General features: G+C 39.1%; 2 protein-coding genes across 2 annotated transcripts in view; both read left to right on the top strand.

The window, feature by feature from the left end:
• LOC127942716 (aryl hydrocarbon receptor-like) overlaps positions 1–14,199 on the top strand; it is a 52,228-nt gene extending 38,029 nt beyond the window's left edge. The window contains exons 3-11 of the mRNA XM_052538630.1: positions 3,324–3,448; positions 4,484–4,573; positions 6,670–6,790; positions 7,094–7,233; positions 7,468–7,670; positions 7,762–7,871; positions 8,037–8,178; positions 8,263–10,042; positions 10,537–14,199. Coding sequence (XP_052394590.1) covers positions 3,324–3,448; positions 4,484–4,573; positions 6,670–6,790; positions 7,094–7,233; positions 7,468–7,670; positions 7,762–7,871; positions 8,037–8,178; positions 8,263–10,042; positions 10,537–10,644 — 2,819 coding nt within the window. The 3' untranslated portion in view covers positions 10,645–14,199. The remainder of the gene's footprint in view (positions 1–3,323; positions 3,449–4,483; positions 4,574–6,669; positions 6,791–7,093; positions 7,234–7,467; positions 7,671–7,761; positions 7,872–8,036; positions 8,179–8,262; positions 10,043–10,536) is intronic.
• A 135-nt stretch (positions 14,200–14,334) lies between these two features.
• LOC127942718 (aryl hydrocarbon receptor) overlaps positions 14,335–16,442 on the top strand; it is a 33,614-nt gene continuing 31,506 nt past the window's right edge. Inside the window, exon 1 of the mRNA XM_052538633.1 lies at positions 14,335–15,655. Within this exon, the coding sequence (XP_052394593.1) occupies positions 15,615–15,655 (41 nt within the window). The 5' untranslated portion in view covers positions 14,335–15,614. The remainder of the gene's footprint in view (positions 15,656–16,442) is intronic.

Genomic DNA, 16,442 nt, shown 5'->3' with positions numbered 1-16,442 from the left:
TAGCGCTCTTTAGCTTCAGAAGCTTAGCTGCGGCAACGCTAGGGACCAAGTGGTCTGTTTTCATCATCAAGAGTTCTTCCCCCTTGCTCTCTGTAGTTATTTCTTTGGTGCGGTGGCAGAGTTTGTATTACACCCCTATTTACTTCTCCATTAAGATCTGTGGTGAACGTCTACAGAACATTGTCTTTGTCTCTGTCTTTGTCTCTTTATTTTTTTCATTTGTCTGCAATTTAAACTGCCAGGCTGATCAGCAGTCCATGTTAAAAGCGTTCGCCTCCGCTTTTCCCCTCGCCAAATAATCTCTCTGCATCTGTGTCCTGTGGGGAGATGTTTTTGTTCCCTAGCAGCAAAACGCTGTTGTTACCCCTCCTCCATTTCTAATTCACTGTTCACTCTGTTCTTTTTCTTTCCTTTGGTCTTCGCTGTTTTTGGGTTTTTTTTCTCTAAGGGTTGCAATAGAGTGTGTTTGATAAGGTCTCGAAATAGCACTGCATCTGCGCTGGTCAGGGAGGAAATGGTTTAGCGAGCCGCACCCACTGGCTAATGTTAGCTCAGCGTTAACCTAGCGCTGAACATTTCCACACAGTAAAAACTCTCTAAACTGAAGTCTAATACACTACTATATGGTAAACTTGATCATTCATTCAAGAGCAATGGAAATTTTAAAATACAAATTTGACTTTGTATGGAAAATATGATGAAACCACACAAAAACAGTCAAGAATTTGGAACTGTTACTGGAAATTCTGTGAAATTGTTTATTTGTGTTATTCTTAATGACGTCAGGTGAGGTTATTTTGTAAAGTAGTGACGTTAGACTATTAGGAAACCATTCTTTTTCCTTACACATTCCAAATTGTGTCGTGTGAAGTTGGGAGTGTTGATGTGTGTGCGTGTTTGTGTGTGTTCAAACCTCCAGTTAATTCAGGCTGTGCTCTGTGAAAGTGTTGAAATCTCGCTCTCTTTCTTTCTGACTGCTGAAATAAAAAAAGGCTCTGACACAAGTTCAGTGTTCAAGTCAGTGCTGAATTTCAAGAAGTTGACTCAGATTTTACATCAGAGTTTACCACAGTGTTTACAGCATATACAGGGCAGTGGGTTACCATAGAATTAACATCAGAGTTCTCTTATAGCCTATTTCTCTTTAGTTAAAGGGTTAGTTTACCCGAGAATGGAAATTAGTCCATCTTCTACTCGCCCTCGATGCATCCTAGGTGTATGTGACTTTCTTCTTTCAGAATAATCCAATCTAAGTTATATTAAAAATTGTCCTTGCTCTTCCAATCCTTTCAATGGGGTAAACGGGTGTTTGTTGTCAACCGTTCAGAAGACGTGAAATAAAGTGCGCGCATCTTTTAAGTTGAATTAAGGTCCCCCGTAACGAATCCGTTTTTGTAAGATAAATATCCAGATTTCAAATGTAATAAACACTTTTTTTCTCACTTCTGCTGGCTGTGGGGAAACGGAAGACGTGCAGGCGGATGTTGTAGTTTGTAAGCGCGGAGAGAGAACAAAACAAAACAAATTCGCTGGTCGCGAATTAGAAGCACAAAACGAGGATTAGTAAAGAAAAACTTCGGAGGATTTTGAAATAAGCCAAGAGGAGACTGGTTTTCCTTTGCTAAAGAAAGCAAACCTTGTTTCCTTTGCTCCTACATTTCCCAGAGGTGCGCGCGCAACGCATACGTCTTCCATCTTCCACCTGCACGTTTTCCGCGTCCCACAGTCAGCAGAAGTGAGAAAAAAAGTGTTTATTGCATTTGAAATCTGGATATTTATTTTACAAAAACTAACTACTAGGGGCCTTTATTCACCCCGGGAGCCATGTGAGGGGCGTTTTATTACAAATGTGCACACTTTATTTCACATCTTCTGAACTGTTGACTACAAACACCCATTGAAAGGCTTGGAAAGACAATTTTTAATATAACTTTGATTTGATTATTCTGAAACAGGAAAGTCACATACACCTAGGATGCTTCTCGGGTGAACTAACCCTTTAACATAAGAGTGATGATTTTACATCTGATATTTTACTTAATTTGGTCTCAAACTTTACCTCAGGTTTGTGCCTTATATTTTAACAAATTTTACCACAATTTTTACCTTATTTAATCTCAAGCTATATTTCACATCTACCTCTGATGTTTTGTCTCATATTTTACTTTAGGTCACAGATTAACCTGAGTTTGTCTTGCTTTTTTACTTCAGAGTTTACCATGTTTACCATTTATTCTCAAACTTTAGTTCACATTTACCTCCTATACGTGCCTCGTATTTTACCCCAATTCGCCTCAAATTTTACCTCTGATTTTGCATTACTTTACTTCACATTTTACCTTGAATGTTTACCTTTGAGCCTGCCTCACATTTTACCTCAGTTTACCAAAAATATTACCTCTGACTTTACTTCAGTTTATATTATAATTTACTTCACATTTACATCCAGTTTTGCCTCACAATGACCTGTGACATTAAATGTAAGGCGAACTTTAAATCTAAGTGTTGTATTTCAGTGTACTTTAGATTTTAGCACAGAATTTTACGTCAGTGGGTCCCTATTGATGTAACACGTTTGCAGATTATTTGTAGTTGTTGCTTGGACAAAAAATTGAAGTTGTAACTCGTGTAACCAAAGGGCGAAATAAACAAAATAATCCTTAAGCTAATAAACAGTTTGTTTCATTGACTAGCAGCTTGTAAATGTGACTATAATTGCCCTTGTTTTCAAACACATTTTTGCTTGACAAATACAAGAAGACAAGTAATAAAAAAAAACAAAGTTCAAGACATCTGGATAGAAAACTGTTGATGACGTGTGCGTACACAAACAGTCCTAATCGACCGTAATCTTTGTGAATGCTCTCTCTATCCAAAAACACACATTCAATGCTGCTAAATAAGATAAGTGGCAGTAAAACGGACGTCACATTGATCATGTTAGTACTAGTTCTTCAGAATAAACAGTGCAAATGAAGTGACTTGCTTCTTGGCCATGTGATCTTTTCTTAGGTTTTGTAGCAAAAAGGTGCAGCTTTAATAATAAATAACAGCTGCCAACATTACTTTTACATTTTTGTAAAATCTTTGGTAAAAATCGGGTAAAGTTATTTTATTGTAATGTGCTTTTTGCCTGTCCTCATTCCTTGTAATGGAATATTTGGTATTATTGCTAAACCATTTCTAACCCAATGGTTTAAATCTTATATTAAACTGGAATAGAATGACGTTCATGGTGGTAACCATACTCTTTTTCTTCTCTCTCTCTCTCTCTCTCTCTCTCTCTCTCTCTCTCTCTCTCTCTCTCTCTCTCTCGTCTTTAGCAAAAATCAAAAAGACAGGAGGAAATGGATGGCTAATTGACCGGTCAGGGACATTTGGAGGAAACGGACAGTCAACGACCAGTCTGGATGGAGTCAGTTTCTCAGAAGGGGAACTGCTGTTGCAGGTGATACACATGGAAACACACCAATCCCTTGATCTCATTCTTAGTGAATTCCCAGCAATCATTATCCTGACATCCCACTTGTTTACCACACTATATCTACACATTCTATATATACTTTATACCTCATTTCCCACCTAAAATGTCCTGGTTTGTGTGATAACAATCGTCTGCTTGGATTTCTTTCCATTTTCCCATTATTTAGTCTAAGGTCAGATCACTTGGCAGTATGCAAGGGTATTAAATCTGTTCAAGAAAAGACGTGGCCAAGCATCTGTCTGCCTTCTAAATATTCCCTCACTTCTGTACATCCTCATTTACTCAATCTCCTATTCATTTATGCAAACTGTCACTCTGGGCTGTGCAAAGAGGTCGGTAATTTCCCATTATGCTTGTGTGTGAGCATAGAAGGTAAAAGTGTAAATGCTTCCTGATTCCCTGGAAAGATGATTATTAAAACAACCGGCATGAAGACCATCCATACCCGCTCCAACAATACACAGCAGCTTCCATGCCGTAAACTCATGAAATTAATTTGGGTTGACATTATGTTTATTGTAGCTCTTGTCACGCTCTGTAAAAAGGAATGAAGTTTGAGCAATCGACATTCTCCACTGTTGAGCAATGTTATCTTTTCTCTGTAAACTATATCACATGTTACTTCCCACCTCCAAATAGTGCGAGTTTCTTTTTCAGCCATATCTCAGGCTCCGTCTCTCGCGCTTTCTCTCCATTGTTTGAGGGCTGCTGGTTCCTGTGCGTGACTAGCGGCGATATTCACCCCCTGTCTGTTGTCATGTTCAACACCTTAACAAAAGCCTGGCTAATTACATGGAATGTTTACTGAAAAAAAAAAAGATGTAAAAGGAGAAAAATGGCCCCATTATCCCCACCCTTTTACAGTCTTCCACTCACAATCCCAGCCGCAGTGTTTAGCGTAAAACAAACCAAAACGAACATGTCTGTTTTTTTGTGTATTAACTATTCCAACCACAAACCTTTAGTTTTAGTCTCAATTCTATCTCATTTCGTTTCCAGGCCCTCAGTGGCTTTGTGCTGGTGGTCACCGCTGAAGGTTATGTGTTTTATGCATCTCCAACTATACAGGACTACTTGGGCTTCCATCAGGTGAGTTTGCGTTAAAACTTTCCATGTTGAAAGTACTGCTTAATTTATGTTATCATATGTTAGAACGTTCATAATCATCGCAAATATTGCTGGTGGTGACTTTATGGTCCTTTGTTTTGTTATTTGTTTGTTTCTTTGTACTGTTTACCAAGAAAAACAGATATTCATATACCAGTTCTATGTTATTAACAATTGATCAATCCACCCTAGTTGTCTAAGCTATGGATGAGTCATTCTCCTGGAAACGTTTGTATCATTCGACACTCGTTTGTTGGTTCGTGACTTTTCTCTCCCTGGAGGGAAGATGAATAGCTTTTGTGTATCCTACGGTCATGAATTTCTCTTATCGTCAGGATAATACAGTGAGCCCCAAGAAGAGCTAACCGAAGTGCTGGGTTCGATTACTTATATAAAATGTGGTCGTTTACTGTTAAACAACTGTGGCGTCAGTGAGGATTTCTAATAGTTAAACTAATCTATTTTGTTTGGAACATCGCTTTTCTTCCTTGTCCTGTTTGGAAGGCTTATTCAAATTCATGTAAGCTTATATTTGCAAATGCCTTGCGAAGAGGTGTTTTTTCTCTCCCCCCCCCCCCCCCCCCCCGGCAGCCTGTGATGTATATATCGGACAGAACTTTGTTTTGTTTATAAAAGAGGAGAAGCTCGGAAAAAGGACATCAAAGAGAGGCAAATTGAATGTTTGGATACTTCATTAAAGAACTTGCAAAACCTGTTCGTCCGTGTGTGAACCACAGCCAGTTATGTGAGAGAACGTGTGTGTGTGTGTGTGTGTTCCTGTTGTATTATGTATAGACTGCATGTATAGATCACATATACAATAGCCATTGCATTGCTATAGCTGACAAACTCAAATATGCATTCTTACTCAAAGCAAACACAAATAATAAAATACGCACAGTATGTACATACCAAAAGAATGTGTGTATTATATATATATATATATATATATATATATATATATGCACCTATATGATATGTAAATAAGAACTGTGGTGTTTTATGGTGTGCTTGTTATTGCGTACCTGTTGTTCCTAGCTAAATCAATTTCAATGGAGTGTGACGTTGCCTCTCTAGCATGTAATGCGAGTCATGGTTGCCGCTTTTACGCTGATAGGCAGGCGTGCACCACCTGCACATATACATGTAGACCCACTGCCACAGCGGTCTGAACACCTGTTGTGACTTAGGTCGCTAATAACTATTCACATATTTCTAATTACTTTTTCCTATCACGTAGTCCCCCGTTAAATCCATCTGTGTATACTTACTGTATAGATGTATTTTCACAAAGATATGTTTAAATATATCAGAGACCTATTTTAGAGCAATTAATATGTATCTGTTCTTTCTGCTCCCTTGCCTGTGTGTCCTCATTAACCTTTAAATGTGTGTTTGTTGGCATAAGTTATCATGAATGGTTTCTGGACCTTGTCTGGTTTTCATCCCACATCGTCCAGCCTGCAGCAATTAGCGCACACAGACACTTGTTCGCACTGAACACTTTGTTTTCACTGGCCTGCTGAGGAGAGAGAGAAAATTGGGGGGAAACAGACGAGAGGGAAAATGCAAGACAAGCTGCAGTTACTATGCCAAGCCTCTAGAGAGAAGCATCTACATTTTGATACAGTAAACACAGCCTAACGTGATCTCCTCTTACACTTGGAAACAAATGTGATGATTTTAATGCATACTTAATCAAGTCTGAGCCACAGGAGACTTAACTTTTCCTTTGCTGTCCAATCAGTTGCTCTTCGAACAAGTTATATGTTAAAACGATTGCAGTTAGGTGTGTAAGAGGGTTGCAATCTAAATTTTCCATGAGACTATGCTTTTGAGAATTATGGACAAGTAGATTCATTTTGTAACCTCTAGTCTTCTTGTCATCAGAAAACCAAAAATAAACCCCTTTTTGCCCAGCATGCAGTGAGGAATTGGTTGGCATAAACAATTACAACAGAACTTGAATGTGGCAGTGGAAAACCCGTCATCATAGTATAATAATTATAAGGGCATGCAGGATGAAGGACATGTCCAGTGAACATTTTTTGTAACATCTTCTCTCACTGTCTTCATAGTCGGATGTGGTCCATCAGAGTGTATTCGAGCTCATCCATACAGACGATAGAGCAATGTTTCGAAGGCAACTACACTTCGCTCTCAATCCAACTTCGTGCGATGGCGGCGAAGGATCTGATGGTTAGTAGCAACTCTCTCCCTAGCAGCGATGCCCAAGTAGGGTCAGTGAGTTCCTGGAAAGTTGTTTGTTAACTTTTACTGCAGTATCCAGCCTCGAATGTTTTGTGAATGAGCAGACTTCTGTTGTTATTGTTACTGAATCAAGAAAGTATGTTTTTGGAGAACAAGACATCTGCGGGAGGATCCGTTTGGATTTATACAGTGGAGTCTTGTATAAACCCAGGATGTTGAACACTGTTAGTGATTCAAAGCTGATTACATCACTGTTTTGTTTTTTCTTTGGCACAACCAATCGGTCTCCAGCCATTCAAAACAGCACTGACATCACCAGAGACTTGGTAAACTACAACCCTCAACACATCCCTCCAGAAAACTCGGCCTTCTTGGAACGAAGTTTCTGTTGCCGATTCCGGTGCCTCCTTGACAACTCATCAGGCTTCCTGGTAAACATCCTTGATGTCTATTGTGACTTTATTGCAGCTATCCAGAATCAATGTTTTAGAATCATTTTGAGATTAACCTTTTGAGCTAGACTCAATGATGTTTGATTTTCTGTGTACACAGTGTTGCAGTGACAGCTACAGCTGTCTAAATAAATCTGCTGGGAATTGTTTACACTCAGTGTCAGACCCTCATGGGGTTAAAATGACTTTCATGTACTTCCCTTTGCCCCCAAGGCCCTGAACTTCCAGGGGAGGCTGAAATATCTCCATGGACAAAACAAGTTGGCAGAAGATGGGACCTTGGCCCACCCTCAACTTGCTCTTTTTGTCATAGCCACACCCCTCCAGCCACCCTCTATCCTAGAGATCAGGAGCAAGACTCTTCTTTTCCAAACCAAACACAAGCTGGACTTTACACCTCTGGGCATTGACACAAGGTAGCTTTGATTTCAGATTGGCCCAGCACATTTTTGGTATGTCGTGAAAACATAGTATTAACGTTTTTACCATCTGTTTTTCGTTTTGCAGAGGAAAGGTGGTTCTTGGCTACTCTGAGATTGAGCTGTGTATGAGAGGCTCTGGCTATCAGTTCATTCATGCTGCTGACATGATGTACTGTGCTGACAACCATATAAGAAGTGAGTTATACCAGACATTAACCAGATATTTCATGTTAAGTCAAAGCCAAGTCCATCCTTTGAAATTCAACTTTTGTTTTCTATGAACTCCATAAGACTAGCAGTTTGATTTCCGTAGAATTTCCTTTTAAATGTATTTCTTTCTTTTACTCTTTTTTTTCATAGTGATAAAGACTGGAGAGAGTGGTTTAACAGTCTTCAGACTTCTCTCGAAAGAAGGAATATGGATCTGGGTGCAGGCTAATGCTAGGCTTGTTTATAAAGGAGGAAGACCAGACTTCATTATTGCTCGACAAAGAGCACTAACGTGAGTTAAACCAACATTTTAAAAATGCTGTTGTTGCTCTAATCTCTTTGAATCTCTCATTGATATAATATATGTATGTTGTAGGAATGAAGAGGGTGAGGAGCACCTCCGTCAAAGAAAGCTGCAGCTACCCTTTAACTGCGCCACTGGTGAGGGCGTCTTGTATGAGACTGAACCCACACTGGACATCGCTGACATTCAAAATCAGAGCAAAGGCCAGAAGATGCACAAACCTCCATCTCTGGACCCAGATTCTCTTCTCGGCTGCATGCTGAATCAAGAACCTTCTGTCTACGACCCAAAAAATGGGCCCAATTCCCAGTTTACTCTTGACAAGGCTTTCAGGGATAGCCACGCCCTGCTCAGTGTCCCTGGGAACACCTGGCAGCCGTCAGCCCCAAGCACTGTGGCTGAGGTAAAAGAGGAAGGTGTGGTAAAGGACATGATGGAAACCTTGCAACAGATTATTGGGGACAGCAGTATCTGCGGCCTTCAGGGATTTGATGTGGATGACTCTGTCCTGAAGGAGTGGGAGAGTGCTCTAAGCAAGTTCCACTACAACAACGATACGGAATTAAATGAAATCATCACCAATGACATCCTCTCTTTTGTTGAGGATGCACTTTTTAAGGAAAATGGCGTTCAGTTGCCTGAACACCTCAAGAGCCAGGGACCATTTGTTGAGGCGCCTGAGTGTCTTCCAGAGATGGAGTTACAGAATAACTTAGCTGCTAACCAGGAATTCATCTGCCAGGCAGATATGCTTGATGGATCCCCAGGTCGGGGTGGTTTCATCGGAATGAACATCCAAGATGGATTGGATGCCAGTAGCCCTGGAAATGGGATGGTGAAGCTCAACCATATGGGGCAACAGATGCTACTTGGTGAAACATTTGTCCAGTCATTTGGACTGGAACAGACAACCCAGAAGATGCCCAGCAATAATAACATTATGTTTAATCCTTCTCTTGCCCTGCAGAGTCAACAGCTGACCCAAGCTGGGCTTGGTCTGCAAGGTGCCATGCAAGAGAACGGATTGATTCCATGTGGCCAGACAACCCTTCAGAGCGGAAACCAGCCCCATCATAACGCAATGACTCTCAATCTTCAAAGTCCTCTATTGCAGGGCACTTCTGCCCAGCCAATGGGCTTCCACAGCCAGAATCCCCTTCCTCAACAACAGTCAATCAATCAGAACCCTCAGTGGGTGTCCGATAACCTGCTGAACTCTTGCACCCGAAACGTTTCAGGCGTACAAGATGCAGGACTGCACTCCGGCCCAACTACCCAACTACAAGGACAGTTTTCTCTTCACACTCAGAACGCTGCCAATCCTGGACTGCCTGGCTGGCAGCAATCCCAGCCTACCCCTCAACAGGTCTCCAAACCGTTTTCCAGTGGGCAACAGAATATGACGGGCTTCATGGGTGAAGTGACAGACTTGATTGCAGAACTGCTGCCGCACACAAACACACAAGGATTTGCGTCTGGTTTCCTGCCCCAAACAACTGCAAATGGCATCTATCCTCAGCAAGGAGAGATCATCAACAACAGCCTTCATCAGAGCACCAACAGCTGCATGTTCACAAGCACTCCTCAACCCTCGGTGAATGGGATGCATTATGGTTCTGCAGCTCCGGGATCTTCAGTGCCATCCTGCCAGAGGGTTAAAGGACTGATTAACCAGAGTCCTACACAAGCTTCCTGCTACTACCAAAGAGGTCCAAGCGAGTCAATCGTGGGCTCGTCGGCTATCCCACAAGAGGACACCAACATCAGCCCCATGGCCTGTCAAGTCCCACTTGGGTTAACGCCAGAAAACCTACTTGCTCAGCAGTATCTCTCATGCAACAGCCAGACACAGGTAAACTTTACCATTGTAATCCATGGTATAATTATAGCTTCAAACTACTGCGCTCTAGCTCAATGATCAAAGCACCAGGTGTGTGCCCACTCTCTATTTTTAGATTGAGTCTTGAAGTGTGTTGAGAATCGCTGAACTATACCCTGTTCTCACCCCAGGCTCATAGTGTCCTCAAACATCCAAGGCTTTTTTTAAAAGGTTGGGTTATCTCAACTCTACCATCAATCAGAATTCTTTGTGGGGAACCAACATTTTCAGGATCTTACCATATGTAAAGAAAAAAAACGATATATTTTTGAGGAAGTCCTGAGTTTCAGAGGTGGACACTAAAGAGATAGTAAAAATGAATTAAATAAGCACATGCGAGTCAGTCGAAGTCAAAGTTCAAAACGAGTTCTGCTTTAAATTCTTTTCCTTTAATAAACTTCAATGATGTGATTGCCACCAAATGGATAAAACATTCTTTTAATGGTTACAATTTTGTCCTTCCACAGGTCGCAAACCATCCTCTTGAGGAGAAAGGAACATTCCATTTTCCCACACTGGCCAATGGAAATCCCTTCTTTGCCAAGAACAACCAAAACAACTGCTGTGACTATTAGCGGTAGATCCCACCCAACGCAGCAACTGACACATCAACAGTGCAGTACCTGTTTCCAGAGGGAAAAAACGCATAAATCCAGCAACTTGTTTGTCCCTCGAGAGACATGCATCCACTTATAAAGACACTCTCGGCTGAAAACCTACAAGACATTGCAGCTTTTTAAATTGCGAATTTACCGCACTTTTTGTTTCTCTCCACACTTATCTACTTATTCACTTGCTCACATCCTTTCTGATGAGAAATATGCAGTAGCAGAAAGAACATATTTATTTTTTTAAAGCACGTCCTTTCGTCCCTGATAGATGTTGTTTTGCTTTTCCATTCTGGCAAGAAAAAAGACTGAGATAGCGAGTGGAGAAAGGGGAGGAAGGTGAGGTGTGTGACCAAGTGTGTGTGTGTGTGTGTGTGTGTGTGTGAGGTAGCCTAGAGTTCATTTATGAAGTATGGAGAAGCAGCGTGGAACCTTTTAATTTGCATGGGACGAGATTCTGAGGAAATAAATTCCTAGTGCACACAAGATGCTATTTATTGGGGTAAGTTTTGTTTCAAAAAGGGAAAGTGTGTCTCCTTAGAAAGAGCAACAGCCTCAGCCAGCACCTTTTATTGAAGAAGGTGAAATTGACCATCTGTAGACCTGTTATCAATGCACTCCATGTTTAAGACATCAGTTTCTCGAAAGAAATGAATACTCTACTGATGGCCTCTGTGGCACTATTGGACTGTCACATTGATTTGTTGACTGCTAAGTTGTCCCAGAACTTACCTGAAGCTCCACCTACCGCAATTTGTGAAGTTGCCCAAGGCAATTTTGGATTTTTTTTAAAAAATGGACGAAAATTGATAGTCCCAAGAAATAGGCCACTTGTTCTTTTTCACAACACTTTTTCCATTCAAGGACTAAAAACGAAACCGTAATGTCTTTAGTACGGTATGCTCTTGCCACCCTTTTATGGTTGTGTTAACCATATGTTTCATGTGTATTACAATAACTGATAGTTATCGCTTCTCATTTATTTGTATTTTTTTGTTTGTTCGCTTGTTTTAAAAATTGCCTTTTGTACTTTTTTATGCATTTACTCGTAATTATGGAAATGCCATTGAGCCATTTTTGTCTCCTTTTCGTTTGCTCATTGCCCTCTTGCTTTCTATTCGCGTCGATGCTTTAACGTGGAAGAATTCTAGGGATTCTGAAATTGTGTTGCGTGCCATGAGAATCACAGCAGTCAGCGTATCCTGCCTCCAGAAGAAAAGGCGGAATTGGATTTCAGAGAGCGTATTTTCAGAAGACGGAACAGACTAGTTAAAGTGATTTTTTTTAGTTGAAGAGAAGATTCGATTTTTTTATGGTCACAATTGAATTCTTTACTGATCTATCGCATCTTTCTTGGTCAATTAGGATACTAAAAAGTTTAGATAAAGATAAAGTTTAGAATAAACACAATTCAGAGAATGTGTTCAACAATTTCTGTGAATCGTTCGGAGAGTTCGTTTTGTGTAAATCGTACACCTTAAATTGAATGCGATTTACACTTTGTGCCTTATTTTTGGAAGAAGTCGTTTGATTCGATTGTATCAGCATTTTGAATGTGTAAATATACCAAAACATACTTGTATGAGATTCCGCAGCTATGGAAATATGACTCATAAATAAATCGTTACCTACTAACTGAAAACCGTTTCGTAGAAACGTATGTTTTCGACGACTTGAGATTTCTCCCTGCAGTAAGAACAGAAAGTGTGATGTGATCATGACAGCGAAGATATAGAGCCCTCAAAACTCATGCACCCAAAGCCTTTTCCTTTCATCTTCTGAAATGGGAACGCCGTGTGCCTTCATTTCTTTCTGCCCAAAGGATATTCCGCCTGTTTCCCTCCCGTATTTACATTTTGGATGAAAGGATCGTGGCTTGCAGAGGAGGAAAGGAATGGAAATGGCAGCTATAACTGAATCTGAGAAGCAGTGTTTTTAGGTTGTTGTTGTTGTTGTTAGCATGGACGGAATCGACTTGTACGTAGCCTCCGAGTTCAAGAGTTACATGACACAAATTCTGCCCGTCTGTCTTCTGAAGTGCCTTAAAACAGCTTGAGATTTGCTACGTTTTTTCTCTTTTGGTTTGGTTTGTACTGAAGGCTAAAGGTGTTGCTGGCTTTGAGGCGATGTAAATAAGACTGTTGTGTGTTTTATTGCCAGATGTCTGCTGGTTAAGAGAGGAGGTTAGGAAATCACTCGATGATTGGTTAATGGATGCTGATTGGTTCATTTATCTGCTGACAGACTGATTACGCACAAATAATAGCAATGTGTTTTGGTTTGCCCTGATGTTCGTTTTCATGCTTTAAAATATCTAGTACGCCATGTCTCAACCAGGCAGGTAAAGCTCTTTTTGCGCTGGGTAGCTCCGTCCACAGTGCTGTATATTAAATCAGTTGTTCTCAAATGGTTTTGCTTCAGGACTCAGATTTTACAGTGGGGTTTATTGTGCACGTTTTCAATACATGTTAATAGCATTATGTGTTGGGAATGATGTTTGAATAAAATAGCACCTTAGTTTTGCTAATTTCATAGCTGGCATTTTAGGTTTCTTTAACACTTGCAATTAATTTTTCACACTTTGTGTGAAATAAAAAAAATTACGCTCAAGTAAAAAACTTTTTTTTTTTTTTTGCTTTGCTTGATTAAATACCCTTAATTTAATAAGATGTTATAATAATGTTTTATATGAAATAGAATTTTTTTTTTTTTTTTTTTTTTTTTTTTTTTGCTACAGCAAATGAGTGGCTGTTTAAAACGCATTGTGGCGTCTGAGTCTTAATTTTCCAGTCAAAACTTCGACCCACCAGTTGAGAACCACTGTATTAAATAGAGATTTTGGAACTGAAATTTTGTGTTTCAGTGATGATAGACAGATGCCAAGTCGCTTGAATCCTGCATATCTACTTAGGAAACTGTATTAGACAGTTTCGTGTCCAAGACTTCTTTAAGGTGCTTGAATATTACTTCTTTTTGTCCATTTGGTGGTCCAGAAATGATCCTTTCTTTTCCTGTTCATAGAACAGGTCGGAAGTGGATGAAGCACCAGTGCAGGATGAATCGACTTCACTAACAGCATTGAAATCCCCCAGTGCCAAAAAATCGTTCATGCACCTTCTTAGGACGTCCTCCCCTTCACCACTAAACTACGAATCCTTTAGGAAGAAATCATAGCACTTCAGATGCCCTTCTCTTGCATAAAGTCATGTTTGCAATGCCTCTCTAAATGCAGTATATTTGTTGTATGTTTGTTTCTTTGCTTGTGCACCCAGCATTGTAAATGCTTATACGTGTTCTCTGTATGTTATTTTGTACATTGTTCCGCACAACTGTAAAATCTGTATGCGTAAATGGATGTCCCACAAATACAGGCTATACACACACACATCTATATTATATATATAAATATCTATATATAAAATATAGCTTTCGATTGTTTTGTATTTGTATTATCGAATGATTCATTTTTGTTGTGCCTCTCATTGATATCTTTATAATATTAAAAGAGGGTCGATGACTCAATGGCTTTAGCTGGTTTATTTTACTGGACAGCAGTGTAAATGTGGATGGATGGATGGATGGATGGATGGATGGATGGCTAGATCACGTGGGTTTACCACATGGGGGCGCTAATGTATATATTTTGAATGTGTGCCAGTGTACATTATTTCAGCGGTATAGCCTACTGTACTACTAGTGTAAAGTGAAACTTTTAGAAAGGTAAGATAAATGAGTTTCTCCGCCGTGTTCAGTTGGTAAAAAAAGCAAAGAAGTAAGCGTTGCATATTGGTTTTCTTGTAACTCCGCGAATGTGGTCACCTAAAGTTTTATAGTGTGTCCTAGAACCAAACTGAGGAGATAATGCAATCATTTTCAAATCATCTTTTATTCTTTACTTACTTTTAATTCATGCATATAAAACATATGTGAATTTGAAATCTTATTTTCAAACATTTAGATTGAAATAAATTACATATGTGTTATGAAGAATTGCGATTTTATTTTAAATGTATGTATATAGATTTGTTAAAAAAAAAGTATTTATTATGATTTATTGTAGTTCATATTTTCTTTGGATGTTTGTTGTGTGTGTTTATAGAGATAAGGTAATTAAAAAAACACACACACACTTGTGAGGTCCTCTTCTCCCTGATTGGCCAGAAGTGTCCTGACGTCTAATTAATATTAATCAGACTCGCCAGCGTTTATTGAAAACTTCCCGGTGCGTCCAGCATTAGAATCTCATTAGTATTCAGAATTGAATTCCTCCCCATCTGAAAAGTCCTCTGCCCGTCACGTTTCGTCATTAATATTAATTATTATATTATTCATATATAAAAGCCGCTAATCGTAACAGGAGACGTGAAGCGTGACGTCCCGTATCCTAGGAGATGTTTCCCCTTTGCCTTGGCCTCTGATGCTCTGCGCGCGCCCTTGCGCAAATCTGTGTCGGTTGCCTGGTCAACCAAATGCGCGTGCCCCTGCAAGCTGATGTCGGGTGCGCGCAGTTGGGAGACTTAGTGGAGCAGCTCGGACAAAAATGAATTAGACGCGAACCTGGAACATATTATGAGAGTGAAGCTGGTTTATTTTGGCCGCTCTGTGTAAATATATATTATAATGCATTGTTTTATAGGAGGGCATATGACTTTGGATGGAGGTTTATAGAAATTCAGCAGCACTGAGGATGACGAACATGATGAAGACCTGCTGTCACTTCTCATATGAATGCTATTAAAGTGTATTTGAAGAGGAATTACATTTTTGTTTACCATCTCTATTTTGGCGTTTTAAGTTTATTAAACTGATGCAATTTGGGGCATTAAGGATTTTTGGTGCACATTTCATGCAAGCAGAAAGATCGATATTTGATTTGTAGTACACTGGGAGTTGAAGTCATTCGAGCTCCAGAGTTGGACTGTCCAGACGCCTTAAACATGTATGCAGGACGAAAAAGAAGAAAACCTGTGCAAAGAACGTAAGTTATTATAATAAATAATGTGTTTGTATGGGTTATGAATATAAAGATTGACTATTGTTAATTTCTTAATGGATACTTTGGTTTCGTTGGTATTTTCTGACTCAAAAACTCTACACGGGTCAGTAATGACCCAAATTGCATGTGTAGCTAACGTTAGTCTGTTAGTCTGTATCTCTAAAGTAAATATTACTGTTATTATTTTATTTAAGATCATCAAAGCATAACTGGTTATATTCTATAATATACAGTACTGTTCTATTGCCGAAAATTCAAAATATTTTATTGTTTATAATGTGTTATGTAATTTATTTTATTATATTATTTTATAATTATAAAGCTGAAATATTTTATTTTGCATAATATTGTAATTTAAATTGTTAATATTTAGACAGTGTAGTGAATTGATATTTGGTGTAAAATTATAATTTACAGGTCTATTAGGACATAAGGATTTTATAAATATAAGCTTACTAGATGTAGCCTAGAATTTATATTTTTAATGATTACATTTGTATTTTTAATTATAATTGTAATACAATGCTTTATATATAATTCTGCTACAGTGTAGACCAGATAGGTATCATAAGATTATTTCGTTATATAAAGCATTAACAGCTTTTATTCTCTTTGATAACATAATTGCTAATTAAATTTGTTTTGTATTTTTTAAGTATTTTTCACTATATTTTATTATCAATATTTCAATCAGCTGCATTTGTCTAAAGTCATTTTACTCTGTGTAGTGATTGTTTCCTTACAGTTTTCCCTTTTATTATTGATATCT

Source organism: Carassius gibelio, chromosome A22, assembly GCF_023724105.1.
Source record: "Carassius gibelio isolate Cgi1373 ecotype wild population from Czech Republic chromosome A22, carGib1.2-hapl.c, whole genome shotgun sequence".
Taxonomy (NCBI): domain Eukaryota; kingdom Metazoa; phylum Chordata; class Actinopteri; order Cypriniformes; family Cyprinidae; genus Carassius; species Carassius gibelio.
The sequence above is the reverse complement of the archived record's forward strand: the minus strand, read 5'-3'. Positions and strand labels throughout refer to the sequence as shown.